This window comes from Carassius carassius, chromosome 18 (genome assembly GCF_963082965.1).
Source record: "Carassius carassius chromosome 18, fCarCar2.1, whole genome shotgun sequence".
NCBI classification, from domain to species: Eukaryota; Metazoa; Chordata; class Actinopteri; order Cypriniformes; family Cyprinidae; genus Carassius; species Carassius carassius.
Genome location: NC_081772.1, coordinates 16,116,715 through 16,135,015, shown reverse-complemented (window position 1 = coordinate 16,135,015; position 18,301 = coordinate 16,116,715). Strand labels below are relative to the sequence as shown.

Genomic DNA, 18,301 nt, shown 5'->3' with positions numbered 1-18,301 from the left:
GTCTCCCTCTCTCTCTTGCCCTCCATCCTTCCTCGTCCATCCATCTATCATCGCACTGCATCCAAGCATACCATCAAGTCGCTCACAAATCAACATCAACATCTTAACAACTGACATTTTTTTGCATCTCGCTCAGCTGAGGAAAAACAGCTTTAACAATCTAGCCTAAGGCTCATGGTCCCACTGGTTTTCCTGGACCTACTGGAGTCAACCTTGAGAGTCTAAACAAGTTCCCACCTAACAGGCTTTCCTGAGGCAGCAGATTCAATCCACACTCTCAAAAACTACAGTCTAACTCCTGATGGACTCTACAAAAAGGTCAACGTGCAGCTAGAGTTTCTTTTACTTAAGGCTAATTTAGTTGAGAAAATGCAGGAAAACAGGCAATGTAGCCAACAACTTGCACCAAAACCCAATGAAGATAAAAATGAATGTACCAGAAACAAACTAAACTGGATGTGGATGACCTTTTGTTAACCATTCTGTCCTTAAAAATAATACCAGTACTAACTGGGATATGTTTGCAGCAAACCAAATGGAACCCCCCCCTAAACCAAGGAGATAATCCTCAACAGTTGGTAATGTTAGGTTTACAAAAGAAACAAGATTAGGGCTTAAACTCAGCACCTCTGTTTATATAATAGTCTGCTGCTATCTCGTCTTATCCAAAAAGTCTGAGCTGAAGCAGGACTGGGGACCTGCGAGTTGGCAGCTGGTTTAGATTTCCTCAAAAAGATGCAGCCAGTAGAAAAAACACAGTTGGATTGAATGTGAGGAGATGTGATTCCTCTTGTTTGGTTGTTTAACTATTCCTGGGAAACTAGAAGCACCTGGGTCGAGGTCTCTTCTGGGTTTTCTAGGATGTGCATAAGATGAACCGACAGATTTTGACTCAAGGTCAAAATTCTTCATCTTCGTTGTAGCTGTACAGTGCCAAGTATCTTTTTTTATTTTTTTGGTCTTACCAAGGCAGCACTAATTGTACAAAATATAGTAAAAGCAACAAAACTGTACAATTTCATTATAATTTGAAAATAACTTTGTTTGTTTTAATATATTTTATATGAAGTTTATTCCTGTGATGCAAAGCTAAATCATTACTCCAGTCTTCAGTGTCACATGATCCTTCAGAAATCCTACTGACCCTATACTTTTAAATGGTATTCTACATATATAATGGAAGATATTATTGCATTTGTTCTAATACATTAAATTAAATGCCTATGCCTAATGTAAATATTAGCATGTCACTGCAAAACTCAGTGCTAAACTGTTGCTCCGCTTTGATTAGAAATAAAAAACATATTTTAAAAACAGAAAAATAGGACTGTGAAGCAGTTTGTAGTTATGGGAAGAAGGAGGTGGGAATCGGCGAACATTCGTACATAAAACTTTAATTATCAAATAAATGAACAAAACGGAAAGTAAAGGTGGCAGCCCCTCATGGACGACTGCCACACAAACATACAAAAAGTCCAGGCCCTGTCCTCTCTCTTCCTTCACTGTCGTCAATCCTTCTATTATCCTTCCTGAGCTCCTCTGTGGGACTGGAGACCAATGTGGTGCACAGGTGATGCTCATTATTACGCGCTCCACCGGTCCACTCCATTCCCACGGCTCTCGGCCCTGCCTCACTCTACACAATAACTTTTTATTTATTACTTTGAGCATTGAAGAACATTTCCAGTAAGTGCATATATTAAGCAGCTGAAGTTATTTGATTTTATAATGTTTTCTGTGAGTGTTTCAGTGCACAGCTACAATTTTGACATCCCTAGAAATGGCTGATTCTCTGGCCAATGCACTGACTACTTGAACTAGGGAGCGGATTGAGACACACCTTCAAGAGTCAACAATGGAAGAAAAAAAACAAAGACATACAGGCCAACAAAATTAACATAATATTTTACTATTAGCCAGGACAAATGAACTAAGATACACAACCAGACCTGTGACAAATGAGCACAGCCTGGACACTGGGTCAGTATTGATTTGATGGCCATATGTATGCAAATGGACAACGAAGAAACAGTGTCCGAATTCATAAACCTGTCAACTAAACCAAATCTCATACATATTCAAGTAAAAAACACCTGCTTGACCTTACTTTCAGAAGTTGCATAAAGTCAGCCAATCAAACACTTTTAAAAAATCCAGACCTCTCCAACTCAAATGTTTCTATTGACTGATCACATCTAAATTTTTCTATTGGCCTAACTGAATTTGTGTGAATTAGTGATCACATCTAAATGTTTCAATTGGCCAAATTAAATTAGTGTGAATTTAATTTTATAAATTCAATCAGACCAATTGAAAAAATGTTAATGTAACCAGTCAGTAGGTTTTTAGGTTTTACCCAGTGTATTATAGCCTCCAGAGTGCTTTCCAGTTTTGTGAGAAATATAGATCACAGGGTCAGCAAACAGACTGTTGGCAGTTTGTGGGCAGAGTTTTCTGAGGCTGAGACTTAATAATTACTAACTTAAGTCTTCAGTCATTGTCTGAAGGGGTGTGTATGTGTGTGTGTGTGATTTGGGAGGTTATTTGCTCACCGCTGATAGAGAAGAGAGTGTACACGATTTCTCCATTGGCAGATGCCACGCATTCAAGGGTGGAGTAACTGTTCTTGGTGATGTTTATACGACTTTCTACTGTGCCTTTCCCAAAGGGAGGATTTGTCATGGTTACAGTGACAACATCCTCCTCCTCCTGAGTAGCATTCAGCAAATTGGAGCACCTGAGGAGGCATGCAACAAACTCATAATTTCTGAGTCTCGCACTTCTCATGAACATATACGTTGAACCATTCTAACACTTCATAAAAGGAATTATGTAAAAACTTTATAAATAAATAAAAAAAAAAAATAGAACAATGTGCAAGACAAAGGCAAAGTATATATATAATTCATAGCCATAAAAGCAGTGTTATTTTCATATTATTTATATAGTATTAACATTTTTATTATATTATACATTACCTTTTATCTCCTATAATCCATTTTACATTACAGGAACTGCTGGTTACTACATTTTGATGAAAGATTATGAAGCCTAACATTTTTTCTTTGGAATAAAATGCACCAATTAGCTGATAAGGCTGGAATGTGTGAGGATATTTTTGATTTTCATTTAGATCAAATGTAAAGGGACAGTGCAAATCAAGACATATAATACGATAAGGAGGTGATAAGCATCTCTCACTGCATTGAGTGGCTATGGCAGGTTTTTACTGTGTGAAAATAGCTTATTGCTTAAGAAAGCAAAATAACAGGCAGCAAAGTGACAGACCACAAGGGCTCTTTTATTTAAAACATCAGAGTGGAATGTACTGCCATCAAGTGCTTTGATTTATTTGTTTCTCCAATATTTTTTTCTCTCTCTCTTCGCTTAAAATTAAGTATGAGTGCAACTGAGTTAAAAGTTAGTTTTGGATATAAAGCCAGAACAAATAATCTCAACTGGTTTACATTCCTTGTTCCGTCTCATTGTTACTGAGCTTTATTGTTAATGACATTATTTAGCATGGTTAAAACTTCTCAACAGTTTCTCAACAAAGGAATGTCTGTTCGGTGAGAAAACCATCAAACTGATGACAGACACCAAGGCACAAACAAGATAAAAAAAACACATTGCACTACATGTTTATGCGCTCTAATTGAAGCAGGGCATGCTATCCTGATCGGATTTGATCATCATGAAGAATTGATTGGATAAGCTTGTGACTAAGACCATGCTAAGGTGTCCTGTCAACACTGCTATTCAAGAATAAACAGCCCCATGGAAGCCACTTATTCCCTTTTATTGGGTGCTGTCACATGACTGATAGCAGCCAATCGCTTATGTGATGTCACAGTCATGACAGAGTCAAATTGCTTATCCCTATCAATAATAGGCTAAAGCCTTGTTGTCCAATCATCAAACATCAAGTTAGCGGTTAGTGGCTAATCCACGCTATGTCACAACTTATCCTCAGAGAGGCTAATTCATTAACACTGCTGAAGAGAGGTGCCGCTCATTTTTGAAAGCAACTTTTAGAGCCCATTGTATGTACCAGCGGGTGTATTTAAAAATTACAAAACTGCAGAAAGACAGTACACGTACCTTGAATGGGGTTGGTCACAGTAATACCACTTGATCTGAGGAGTGGGGTAACCTTCAGCCACACAGCGCACCTGTCCATCAATCGGCCCTTCATGGGACACAATCTGTGGTTTACCTAACAGGCAAAGATCGGTTCAGGGTCAGTTTTACAATCTTGGTTAGCGGGATGGATGCTTGTACAGATGTCTTATTTGGGATTACTTTGCATAGTTATTATGCAAATGTATGTTACTTATTCAATAAGAGTATACTTATTATGTCATTATTTTAAAATATGGCTTAAGTGGCATTGAATAGCCATAAAGCAATACAATTTTGGCCGTTTAAAAAGTGGGCAGAAAATAAAACTTGTTTGAGGGATACATCTGTTTATAATTGTTGATCAATAAATCTCACAGACAAGAAAATGGCTTGACAAATGTCTTATTTTCAGTCTTTTCTTATGTTTTAACACAGCCTCTACTATTGTTAGTGGACTTTAAGCCAGGGTCTTACATAGACAATCAAGTTCTTTCATCCAGCACAATGCTCAAGAAATATGACTGATCACTTCTGAACCAGAATACACACAAAACTCATAGATCACATAGATTATATACTCTTTTCTGGAGAGTGGAAAATCCAAATATTTTCCATTTGCATTAAATATTTCACTCACTTATGACATGGACTTCGAATGTTTGATGAACTGTTGCATCTCGGTTTGAGCATGAAAAGGTGTAAACGCCGCTTTCTAACACCTTGAGACGCACTAGCCTCAGCTCGCTGGTGTACCTGTTGAAAGAAGAGAAAGGAACATTTCAGCTCAGTAAATAAATGGAGATGGCACTGATATTAAATTTCTAAAAAAAACGAAAACCCTATAGTAGTTTCTCTAAAAAAATAAATAAAAAAATGCTACAATTTAAATGCCACAAATTAAATTTACGCTTCAAAACATTATTTTTTTAATAATGTATAGTATTAAAAAAACATATTGAGAGATTTGCTAAAGATTCCATTTAACAATGCTTTTAAATTATTAGTGTTTTTAAATATTAACTTTAAGTGAGCATTACATGACAGTAAAGGTAGTCTTAAAAGGTAAAGGTAGTGCAATAAATATAAGCAATAACCAATATTATACCAAAATATTGTGCATTCCTAGCAATTAATATGCAGAAAAAAATCAAGAAATGTTTGTAATCAGAATGTAACAAAATCATACCTATTCCCATGTGAGTGCCTGGTAATGACATGATCAGTAGTGTTTGTAAGTTTTACACCACTGTAGCTCCAGGAAAATGCATGAGGTTTCGGGTAAGCATCCATTGCCACATGCAGGGACAGACTTTCTCCAGCAGGCACTCTCTTAGTGCTGTTATTCACACTTGTAAGGTTAATGAAGCCTTTCTCTACACACACAAACACATAAAATTTTTTTTTCGTTTTTTGAAACGGCATAGCCATTGAAACTTATTAATAAACAGTCATATAATTATTTTTTCAATTATAAATGTTTTTTTGAAACAATAGAGACCTACCATAGATTTCAACCCAGACGGTCTTTGCACTGGTCCCCCTTTCGTTCCTGGCCTCACAGTTGTAACTCCCTGCATCCTGCATGGTCACAGACCCCAGGTTCAGGGTGGTGTTCCTCAGGTAAGAACTGGGCTTGGTCAGGATGCTTGAGAACTGCTGCACTGACGGTTGCTTGGCACATGCAAAAGGAAAACAGACAAGAAGCTGATTGGGCAACTATGAAGAGATGAAGCGTAGACACAGTCTTGGGTAAGGTGCTTGTGGTTGTGTGTATGTGTAAGTGAGGCTGTTTTTATCTTTATATAAAACGAAGTGTGTCGATCATCTCTCAAATAACAGTAAAATAACTTTGAAGCCAGTGGAGTCTTGATACAATCCTGAAGATCTGTTTACGTATGTTGTGTTCTCACAGCACACATTTGACATTAATACAGTTGTGAGTGCTGAAAATTTAAGGGAGTAAGTTTAGTTCTAAGATTTGGTTCACGTTAAAATGAACCGTGTTTGAACACAACCATATATAGCGCTCTAAAACAGAGATGACAATCAATATTGATATAAATACAGGATAGAAGAATTGCGAGTAAAACAAAAAAATAAACTGAAACTGAATTGTAATAACAGGAAGTTCAAAAAATATAACAAATGTAATGCATTTACGGGAATTTATTATCTACCTACAGTAGTTATCTAGTGTAGCTAGCTAGCTGTCTAGCCATCTATCTAGCAATCCATCTGTCTATATGACTATCTATTTGACTCTCTATCTGTCTTTCTATATATCTGTCTTTTTCCATCTCTTTCCATCTGTCTGTCCGTATCTACCCATCCATCCATATCCCTTTCCATCTGTATGTCTGATTCTCTAGCTTTCTGTTTCTTTCTTTCTTAAATTACTGTTGAATTGTAATTTATTTTTATTATATTTTAAATGAAATATACAACTATACTTACTTTGCATTTCTGCATCGTATTTGCTTCCAAAACTTTAAGCTTAATTCAAAATTCAAAACTTGAACTGGAATTTAAAAGGCATTCTCAATTCAAATCCGAATGACAAACAACCCTGCTGACAACCGTATTATTCTGCTGTGTAAATATATGATCATATAGAATTTGAGCACCTTAAACCACACAAGATCCAATTTGCCTCTGGGCCTAATATCAAGTTCAAACAACATTTAAATTCTCAGTCTCAGTCTACAAACACTAAATTGATCATGGTACACATTATCACATAAAGTAGGCTAACTGAGATGTGCACTAACTCTATAGTCTGCTTTTGTAAACATTGGTTTTACTCGATTGAAACTGTTGTAGTGTTTAATAAAGTCTGCAGTTTGAACATTATATATGTTTGTGTTGTGGTCAGGAAGAGTGTCATGCAGTACCACAGATGTGCTCAGGTAAACAGGTGAGATCTGGTTAGGTTGTGAGAGTGTTCTTACCACTCCTTGTGGAGCCTTCCACCTGATTGTGATGTCACTGTTGACATTAGAGGTGTTGCAGGATAGAGAGAGTTTTTCCCCCACGATGAGCAGCACTTTCGGAGGCTGACCCAGTGTGATCACAGGAGGCACATCTGGAACTAAAAGCAAAGAAGCATGATGCATTATATCAACACAGCTGGAAAGTTTAGGGAAAGAAAGAGCAAACTACAGTGGAGTAACATGCACATGCCTGTGCCTAGAGTCTGTCTGTGTCCTTTAGCTTTATTTAGGGGTGGCAACTGATGATATTTTTTAATCAAATTAAATGACATGATATGGTGATTATTTAATCGGTTTTATCTCAATGAATTGCATAGTACTAAAACTGTTACTATTACTAAAAGTGGCTTTAGAAGTCTACACACTACCATACAAAAATTTGGGAATGGTAAAATTGCTCACAAAGATTGCATTTATTTGATCAAAAATACAGTAAAAAGAATAATATTATAAAATATTATTGCAATTTAAAATAACTGTTTTCTATTTACCCTCAAGCCATCCTAAGTGTACATGACTTTCCTCTTTCAGGCGAATCCAATCGGAGTTTTAAAAAAATGTCCTGGCTCTTCCAAGCTTTATAATGGCAGTGAATAGATGTTATTTTTCAATGGTCCAAAAGACGTCAAATAAAGTGCATCCATCCATCATAAAAAGTAATCTCTAGCTTCCTCTAACTGTTGTACATCTGTACAATGCTGTTCTTGAGGATGACATAGGATGCAGTGTAAGGTCCGGTGAGAAGTGATGAATGTGGAAGCGCAGCAGAGAGAGCAAAACAAAACACTGTTTACAAATTAAAAGTACAAAATGAAGATTTGTAAAGAAAAATCAGTTTGATGTAACCCAAGAGGAGACTGTTTTTTTTTTGCTAAAGTAAGGAAACATTGGTTCCTTTGCACCTGTAAACAAACGCTGGTTCTCACGAGACTAGCATATTCTCACCTGAACTTTCATTACGCCTACATCATCCACCAGAACAGTATTCTATTGTGAATGCACGTTCAACAGTTATAGAAGCTATATATAACTGTTTATAAAGTTTAAAATATGGATATTTTATGTAACAAAAATGCATTGATTTGCTTCAGGAGGCATTTATTCAGCCCCCGGAGCCGTGTGGGACACTTTTTTTTTTATAATGGATGGGTGCGCTTTATTGGACTTCTTTTGGACTACTGAAAAATAACACCCACTCACTGCCATTACAAAGCTTTGAAGAGTCAGGTCATTTTTTAAATATAACTTTGATTGGATTTGTCTGAAAGAAGAAAGTCACATACACCTAGGATGGCTTGAGGGTAAGTAAATCATGGGGTAATTTTCATTTTTGGGAGAACTTTCTCTTTAATATATTTTAAAATGTAATTTAATTATTTGATGGCAAAGCTGAATTTTTTAGCAATCCTTACTCCAGTCTTCAGTGTCACATGATCCTTCAGAAATCATTCTAATATGCAGATTTGCTGCTCAAGAAACACTTTGTATTATTATCAATATTGAAAACAGTTGTATTGCTTTTTTTTAAGTTGACAGCCCTAATATTCATGTCTCTCCTTTGCTTTCTCACCGAGGCGAACATTGAGTTGATATTGTCCAGATTTAACTGTGTTTCCTTCCAGAGTTCCGACGCAGACGTAACATCCCTCAAAGTCCTTCCTGACATCTTCCAGTGTAATGCCTGTCTCAATACTGGATGAATATCGTAGGCTCTTGGGCAGGGACTGTCCGTCACATTTCTGCAGGTGCAAGTCTGTCATATGTGGGTCTGTGGCCAAGCATGGGATCGTGGTTGTTTCTCCTTCTCCCGCAACAAAGTCAAACATTATGTTCCTCCTGAAGGGATTTTCAGGATCTGCTGAGAGGAATGCTAAATCAAAAACCAATGAAACACAACCAAGGGGGCTTAGATCATGACATTAAAGCTCAGAGAAAGAGAGTGAGTGTCATAAAAAGGTTGAAAGTGAAAAACTACCCTCCATCATACCTAATAAACAAATACAAATAACCCCCACTTACAGTGTTCAAATTAGTAAAATTAGTGTCAACTGCCAAAAATGCCAAGGATCAATTTAATTAATTTATTATTTGGGATTACAATCAAGTATAAATAAAGGTCATGCAGGTGACTAGTGAATATAGAGAGATTTAGGGCATCTGTTGGCAAAAAAAGGAAACCACACAGGAAGATGAGAGATGCTGGAGATTGTGTTCAAAGAGAGAGGGAGCGCGTGAGAGAAAGACATAAACAAAGCATGAAAAGTGTTAGAAAGTGCACATGTAATGGTGCAAACATACTTTCTATCTGGTAATTCTACTACTATTATACTGTTGGTTGCTACTGAGCTTGTACAAAACTAGCACATATATAATATACTTAAGCTGCACTCACATGCATACAAGATAAACACTAAGACACAAAGGAGGGTTAAAGATTTTTTAAATACTGCCCTACAGACATATAATTCAACCCAGACAATTTATTACATGCATTTAAAATCCTGACTCACGAATGCAAAAGGCTCACTTACCTTTTACATACACATAGATGGAGCTCTTTTCACCAGATGCCTCTTCACGGCATGAATATTTGCCCATGTGTTGTGGGCCTGCTTTGTTCACTTTAAGAACTGTCACTTGACCCTGTCTTTGTTCCTTAAGGATCCGTGTGGGACGGTCTTCTCGCAACCAGCGCACTGAACTGTCACTCTGGCAATGCAAGCTGAAGTCGCTGTTCAGTGGTACTGTGAGCTGGGGTCCTTCTGGGGTGATAGCGGGCCTGGACCTGGCTGAGAGGAAACAAGTAAGTGAACATGGTGCACAAGTGGAAGATAAAAATTTTTAACATTTGATAAGCATACAAGAGAAAAGATTATTAAGGGTAAATGTGACCTATTTTATATAAAATGTAAATGTGAGAGTCAATGTAAAGATGGTACTGTACATCTGCAGTCTGCACTGCATTTTGTCAAATGCATTTGACTTGATATACAGAATATATCAAGCATATGCATATTTTTAAACACACACACAAACATATCAAAGCCCTCTCAGGTTGCACAAATGACAGTTAAGACTGTGAAATAGTTTCACAACTCAACAAATCCCCAAAAAATAAGTCTTCCAAGTTCCTCTAATATCAGTTTTTCTAGAAATGGCAAAAGCGCAGACAAAGCTCTTAAGATTTATTGACCCTTCTCAGTTGTGTAAGATTCTAGATTTAATTATATCATCATTCTCCATGCAAAGTTCTGCATTGCCTTATACAGCTACAACCCTTAAAGGCAACAGATGGGAGTTTTAATCTAACAAAAGAACATTCATTGTCCCCCTCCCCACATGACTGGAAGAATGGTGAAAATAAGAAATAAAAAGTGAAAAATTATCCAACTGACAAAATGTATGTAGCATGATGCTAAAACTTCAGCTAATGATATAAATTATTTTATCTACAATTTATAGACAATTATACAATTTATTTATGTGTGTGTTAATTCTAGATATTATATTTTAAAATATTAAAAATAAAAGGAGGGAGAGCAAACAGTGAGCAAAGGGCAAAAGGACAAGTAAACACCTGATTGGCAGGTAAAGAATTGCATGGATATTTAAAGATTATGTAGTAGCAATCATGTCCACTCCTGGTTTCTAGTGACTGGTAAATACAGTTTTTAGATGTCATTGCTTTCTGCAGCTGGTTTTGATGGATTGAGGCAATCATGGCCCTTAAAGTGCCCCTATTATGGGTTATGGAAAGTTCATATTTTGGCTTTGGTAATCCCCAACAACAGGCTGACATGCATGCAAGTTTAAAAAACACTTTCATCGTCTTATAATATACATTTATTTTTTTACCTTATTTGCTTAACGACTCCCAAGCAATTCGTTTAATGATTAATTTTTCCAAACCCCTCCTTTGCATTACGCTAATCTGCCGTAATTGGTCCGATTAGTATCATTTTAATTTCAACATGCTTGTAATGCCTGATAAAAAGCAGTGTTAGTGAGCGCAGTGCTGCTTTGTGTACAGCGGTTACTGGGGAAACAGCTGTTTTTACCACTTCAAAAGCGGCACCTAGTGGCAAAGAATGAATTTGCATTTTCATTCAGACCATCGCGAAAAAAATACACGTAAAAATGACTCTTTCAATGATTCAGGACTCTTTTTTTGAGAGACAATAGCTTTATACACAGTGCACTCTCAAATGTAAAACTTTTCAATATGTTTTCATTCACTTACAGCTGTGTTACACACTGCATGAAAGGTAATTTTCAAAAATCCATAATAGGGGCATTTTAAGTTAACACTGAGAGTTGGGAACAACTTAAATGTAAAGGAAAATCTTTTAAAAAGGGATAATTTGTGAATGGTAATGTCTTCAAAATGTGTTCAATAAAACAAATATGACATTTTCTTCTATTACTACTGAGATTAGAAGATTAGAAGGTTTATTTTTATTTTTATTTATTTTTTTTAGTTTCTGAGAATGTGATAGACAGCGGTTGGGGGCACTGGCTTCTATTCCACCTCATGGTTTCTCTTGTAAATATTTAAACCACATAGAGGGAGCTTTTATCTAAATTGCACCATTACGACAACATTATGAGTTGTTGAACAGAGGTGATGTAAGTGCTCACTATAAGCAAATGATAAGATGATAGGACGCAGCCTGTTTTCCCCAAATTACTTTTTCTCCAGTTTAGATAGATAGATAGATAGATAGATAGATAGATAGATAGATAGATAGATAGATAGATAGATAGATAGATACTCTCATACACCAACAGAAAACTGACTTCTGGGCATAATTACGATAATTCTGACTGTGCATATCAAAGCTCTTGAATATTAACTATGTAAACGAATTTCTCACGGCTGTTATTTGAAAGCCCGAAGCATTATGTGTTAGAAGGAACCCGATGCAAAATAGTCACTCGAGCACTGAAGCCCTCTGGCGTTGCAAAGTCAGATTCACGCCGAAAACACCAAAGCTGCATGTGTTCAGGATTGCCCACGCTAAGCCTTAACCTGATCTTTGAAAAGTTTCTACAAAAGTCCTGGGTTATCAAGTTTCTTCAGGCTAACCCCATATTCCCCAAACACAATGACATGCGTGGAATTTAAATGATGGAAGACAACAGATTTTTCCCCCAAAAAGGGAAAGCTATGATCCTTTTGGGAAACTTACATTTACCATATAATAAACATCTTTATTTTGGCAAATGAAACTATAAGACAAGTGATATCTTTGTTTCCAAGGACGAGTTACAAAAGGATAAATATCTGAGCACATGGTAATGGTTAGTTAACAGATGCAGTCCAGCTAATGACTCGCCCCGCATCTTTCAGAACATCCATAATCTGAGCACTGCAAAAGACCATTTGATAGGCTACGTCCATGAGGTGCCAACAAGCGCAGAAAAAAAAAAATCCCCACCAAGGTCAGGTTACAGCATGCAAACCAACTTCCCTGGCTTTTAGGAAATTACATGGAATTGCCGATCGTTTACATAAACCCTAACTGTCTATGCTGATAGGATAATTATAATAATAAAAAAACTGCCTGTTCCAACAAAGTTTAACCTTACAGATAATCTCAATACACTTATATCTCTGAGAAATTTTATAGGATGTTCCATGGAGCTCAATTTGTTTAGCGCGCAAAACCCACAGACTTCCAAAACATTTTCGTAGCTAATATAGGCTATGCGTGACGTGCTTAATCTAGCCCAGCACTCAAGCTCCTCAATGAACGCGCTGCGGCTGAAAATGTGATAGCTACTTTTCTGGATACTTAAACAAGTTGCTTTAGCAGTAATATGCGCAGCTAAACATGTTGAGTATCCTATATTCCGTATGACACGAAAAAAATTTTTCGAAACATTTTGGGGGGAGGTTCAAACGGAGGGGTCGACCCCCAACTCCCCATTATATCCGAACAGTAGCCTATAAAGTTAATCAGCGTGTTTATTAACCATCCACCTTCACGTCTCTTACTAAAAATAGCTATAGCTAAAAAAAAGCAGGCTTCCTCCTATTCCTACACTTGTTGCCGAGACAGGTACGCGCGTTCCCGAGTGATAAATAATTGAGTGCAGCGCGCGAGGATCGGCTTTACTTCACATTCTCACCTGCAGCTCTCCGAATCGATATCTTGTTTCAATGATCGGTTCCTGTAACCCCTTAAATTGCCGGTGTGGGTCTCCACAGTGTAAGTGAAGAGGATATGATTCACTGGGACTATCAGTGGAAATGTTGGTGCATTAGGATGCTTAATTTTCAGAAACTCGTGGAGTTCTGAACTGACAGAACGCGCCCCGAGGTGCTAAAGCTCCTTATGGAGGGCTTCATTATGTGGAAGAATAAGAGAACACGCATGGAGCAGTCCAGTGTTACCAGGCAAAATCATGCTTCTATAAAGAGCCTACATGAATCTAGATTAGTTAAAAGTAAGAAGCAACAGGTAGCCTACATTATTCTCTGAAGGCAATCCGTCTTGTTTTTAGTAGCCTAATAAATAATAATTAAACAGCCACACTACTTATCTATCTATAGCCTACTTATTTATCTATAGAGCAAGTGCAGTACCTACATCCCTACTCCTTAATGAACAACTTTCTTTCTTCTAAGCAAAGTGAGACCATAAAATGACCCATGATAATAATCGCCCTACCTGGTTGGACGATTAACTGCAACAGAACAGTAAACAGAACGCAATGATATTCCATTGTTATAATTCCATCTAGCTCATGTGTGTTGGTAGTCTTGGAGGTCTAATACCGCGGAACGTTCGCCAGCGGAGCGATCACTCCTGTCTTAAAGGGCCAGTGTTGTTTTCTACCTTGTACTCTGCGCGCGGGTCATGCGGAAAGATGGGCGGGGACAGGGAGGCAACATCAACAGTGATAGCGCTAGTCATACCTGAGACGCACAAAGGAGGTTAAGGGTGCCACAGGGTGACACGTGGCTTGTCAGAAGAAACTATATTATGATAAATATGGCTATATGGAAAGCGGTTATCTAACCGATTTATCAGTGGCCTTCAAATTCAATAAAAGCTGCTTCTTACAAGGCTGATCTGGCAATGGTAAATCCCTAACAAAAACATTTCAGTTTTCACAGCCTTGCATGTAATGTTATTAGAGCCAAAAAATCCCAGTTGTGTTTTCCAGCTGGATAGAAAAAGAGATTCTAACAAGCAATTTACAAAAAAAAAAAAAAAAAAAAAAATTAAGCATTATCTTATCTGAGAAAAGCAGTAATGTTTATAGCATGAGGTGATGACTCAGTTAGAGAGGCTTGCATGTCTTTTAATTTCTTTTCCTAAAACACATTGATTTATTTAACTGTTATCATACACGTGACAAACATATTGTGGTGTTTATTAGTTTTGGAAGCAGCAAGATGAGTCTCATCTGTGCGGTCTTACTACTTTGCCTGAGAACGAAAGAAAGGAGACACAACTGAACAAGTGGATATGATCATTCTTTTATGCATTTGTTTGTCATTAATATCCGTGAGATGCTTTATATCTCTACTAATCTGTTCTCCTGATAGGAGATCCTTCATTGTGAACAATATTTGTATTGGCTTTCTAAAAAAACAGAATTGTTCTTGTATGCTTTCATTATTGCTCATCTTGTCTTAGATGCTTTAATAAAGCCAACATGAGCTTTCTTGTCTTTCTAACATATGACCCAAGACTTAATGATCGCTGTGACATATCTGACCCCCTTTTCACCCATCATTTCATCCTATTTCTCAATGATCTAGTTATCTTTTCTGTATTCCCATTTGTTCTTATCATCTTGTGATTTGTCATCATTCCAGGCTCGGAGATGAACACATTCATTGTTTTCTTTGAAATTCAATACTGAATTGTCAAATTTGAAATAAAACTGCTGAACAAGTTCAATAAGGCCAGTAAAAGTGTTAGGTAAGTAAAATATATTGACTTTGAATTATTCTCAAAAGAGGATTGCACCAATAACAGAAGAAAAAAATATAAAAACAGGTCATATGACAAAATCTTTTAAACTAAGGATTGACAGGAAATATGCTAAACATTGAAATCAATAAATTATATGACACAAACAAACAGATTAAATGGCAAAATGGACAGAATAAAGTTAAAAGAAGTTTGTTTCAGCTGTAATGCAAGAACAAATGTGCAATCAAAAATATTGCACTTTGATAGCGATATATTATATAATACTTTATAAAGTTCAGAGGTCTTGTGTAGGACATACTGGAAAAAGGCCAGACTTTGTGAGAAAAAAAAAATACACTAACTATTTACTAGCAATAAGGAAATAACCTAGTAACCAGAATCCTTACACATTCTGTGACTACAAAGACCCAATAAAACTTGCTAATAACACAACTTAAATCCCATTATAATTTAAAATATTTCCATAGTTGGTCGACTAAATCCCTTTACATTTAAATTTGGTTGACCGTTGGAATAGATACCACAACACTATGTTCTCTAACATTTTCATTATGAACAACCCAAGTTAAGGTAACAACCCCAGGCTGTTTGCACATGGGTATAGTTACTCCATACTAAACTACAGCCACCCAGCTTTATTGAAACCATAATATTTACCTTTCTTCCTCTTATAGAAAAACCACATGAATCTAAGGCCATGTGCAAAGCTAAATAAATGTTTCCTTGAACTCCCTTTGCCTTTCCCTACATTTGTTTATTTATCTTTTATTAAACTGCTAATCACTTTACTCTTTTATTAGTCATTTAAAATCAACTTTAACACGTGGTAGAGTAGAAAAGTTAAAGCTCTGGACTGTAAAATGAACCAACAATATCTCGCTAAAGTTTCTTCATGTTCATCCTTCATGAACATGAAGGATGAATAATGGCAGTTCAAATTAAGGTGTATTGTGCTGTGTCAAACAAAGCAAGCATTAAGCAAAGCAATTATTTTGGAGAATTCACATGGTCATTCCCAGGTTGCAGTTACTTGTTTTAAAGTTTTGACTGAATACACAATGAAGAAAGTGGGTTAGATGCTGCAGGCATTCTTAATACAACATATCTTTCAGGATCTTCTGGCATCCAAGAGGCCCTTGGCTTGTGCCTGGTCATGGTTGTCAAACCTCATGAGATGACTTTAAGCTCCTGGGCTCCCTGATTAATATACTTCCCATGAACACAGTGACTGTATTTGCTTGTTGAACGACTGCTGTGTTGAACTTTAAGACAAATGACAGGAAAACCATCCTGGGGCTTGAGGGGTAAAGGTAAACATGATGGGAGAATGAATTTGCCTGTGTCCATAATGTTATCATATTTTGTGAAATGCTTTGCATTTGAACAGATGTCTGCTATAGTAGCTATAAGAAATACAAAATGAGATATTTAATTAAATAAAAAAAGCTCTTTTCTATATGAAAGAAAACAGCAAGACAAAAAAGCATCATAAAGATTTCAAAAGTGAACCATACAACTTGTATACTACATTTCAAGTCATACAAGTATTTTGTGTGAAGAACAGACTAAAAGTTAAGTTATTATTTTCTGAAAATTGACAGCAGTGGTCACCAAACACTTACGGAATAGAGTGGCATTCATTATTAAGTCTTGCACATTTTGAAGCACGAGGGGGAATATGTGATAACAGAGTGTCTGGATTAAATATCCCCTTGAAATTTTTCAGTAACACTTTTTTTTTTGTTTTTTTTTGTTCTAATTGTTTGCCAATACCACTTTTATCAAAGCAGTAAACTTTTTTTTTTCTAATAAAAGAAATAGTTCTAGGAAGTTCTTCAAATCATTGCCTCAAAGGCAATTGATCAGCTTCATCTCAGATGTGAAAAAAATAATCTGAACCTCAGTCGATGATCTGCAGCTTTGCTTTCTCTGGCTGTTTTTGGAAAACTCCAAAAATTTTAGTCAAGAGAACACTTCTGTTTGAAGGGAACTAACATAGCCTACAGCAAGGTTAAAGAGCACCTTTTTCAAAAGTCAGATCAGTATCTGTATTTGTTGCAAAAACAGTTCTTTTTGACCTGCAAGATGTATTATGTGAAAAGTCTGCAGAGAGGTGCACTTAAAAAGTGAATACAGTATTTATCTTCCTCTCCATCTCTCTCAGCAATTTCAAGGGTCTTAATAGCTCTACAAGTATGCTTTCAATGTCAAAGCAACCTTAATTGATTATCAACATTATTAGACAAATATTATGCACATCAAAATACAAATTGATAGTTGAATAAAATTCTATGGTGCCCATAAAGAGATATCTGCAGAAAAATAACACCTATGATTTGCGGGTTGGCACAGATAGGCAGGCACAAGCAATTGAATAAGAATATTTTAGTATTAATAAAATAAATAAAGCTTTGCATACTTGCAAGAAAATTCCTATGTGAGCACAAGAAACAAAAAAACGAGCTGGATGTATGACAAGTATTTCTGTGTGGGATGGACAACCGCAGCGCGCTTCCTATCCACCTTTTTCTTGCCATAAAAATTAGGCCATTTGTAAATTCTATGGGTCTAGCTTCTGGTCTCAACCATGTCCAGCTATTTTTAGATGTACAAAACAGTTAATTTTCCTGCTTCATATTGAAAACTGGAGTGTCTTACCATATTATTTTAATGTATTATCTTAATTATGAACACACCGCTGCCATTTTGAAGTGCGTTCCATTTCGCAAAGTGGACGAGAGAAGTTTATATGGACAGAACCTCGACTTCTCGATTTTGACAGAGGCAACGAGTCAGCTTCATATGCACACTTCAGGCAGCTGCATAGACCACAATGCAACATGATTATGACGTCATTGCAGATCTCTTTCATTTATCCCCACTCTAAACAGGTTTATATATATATATTATTATTATTATTTGTATGTTCAATCATGCATTTTGTGCATGTCTTTCCTGTAATTGTCCTGCTATGCAAAATTCCAAGTGGACGAGCCGTGTCCAAAACCAGTGTAAAACCAGTAGGCTACTTGAGATCTTAGTCAGGGTAGAGCCATATTTAATTTTTGACCGGAATGATAACAAGGCTGTGAAGTGCAATGGATTGTACTGTTTGTTCAGCTGATGAAATGTCTTTACAAATAATTTCATAGGCAAAAACTCAATAAAACAGTTTTGTCAAAATTAGCGTGCCATTTAAAATACACAGTCTTTAAGATAATTTAAATATGGCAACTA

The 18,301-nt window shown here is 36.5% G+C and overlaps 1 protein-coding gene across 4 annotated transcripts in view; it reads right to left on the bottom strand.

The window, feature by feature from the left end:
• Positions 1-13,923, bottom strand: part of LOC132092541 (mast/stem cell growth factor receptor kita-like) — a 28,783-nt gene extending 14,860 nt beyond the window's left edge. For 2 of the 4 annotated variants that reach the window (XM_059498818.1, XM_059498821.1), the window contains exons 1-9: positions 13,787-13,923; positions 9,644-9,901; positions 8,683-8,982; positions 7,071-7,210; positions 5,625-5,793; positions 5,309-5,495; positions 4,760-4,875; positions 4,102-4,216; positions 2,553-2,737 (exon numbers count right to left, since the gene is read on the bottom strand). In XM_059498818.1, the coding sequence (XP_059354801.1) occupies positions 2,553-2,737; positions 4,102-4,216; positions 4,760-4,875; positions 5,309-5,495; positions 5,625-5,793; positions 7,071-7,210; positions 8,683-8,982; positions 9,644-9,901; positions 13,787-13,841 (1,525 nt within the window). In that variant the 5' untranslated portion in view covers positions 13,842-13,923. The remainder of the gene's footprint in view (positions 1-2,552; positions 2,738-4,101; positions 4,217-4,759; positions 4,876-5,308; positions 5,496-5,624; positions 5,794-7,070; positions 7,211-8,682; positions 8,983-9,643; positions 9,902-13,786) is intronic. The other 2 variants (XM_059498819.1, XM_059498820.1) reach the window with 2 other exon arrangements.
• Positions 13,924-18,301: the final 4,378 nt, after the last annotated feature.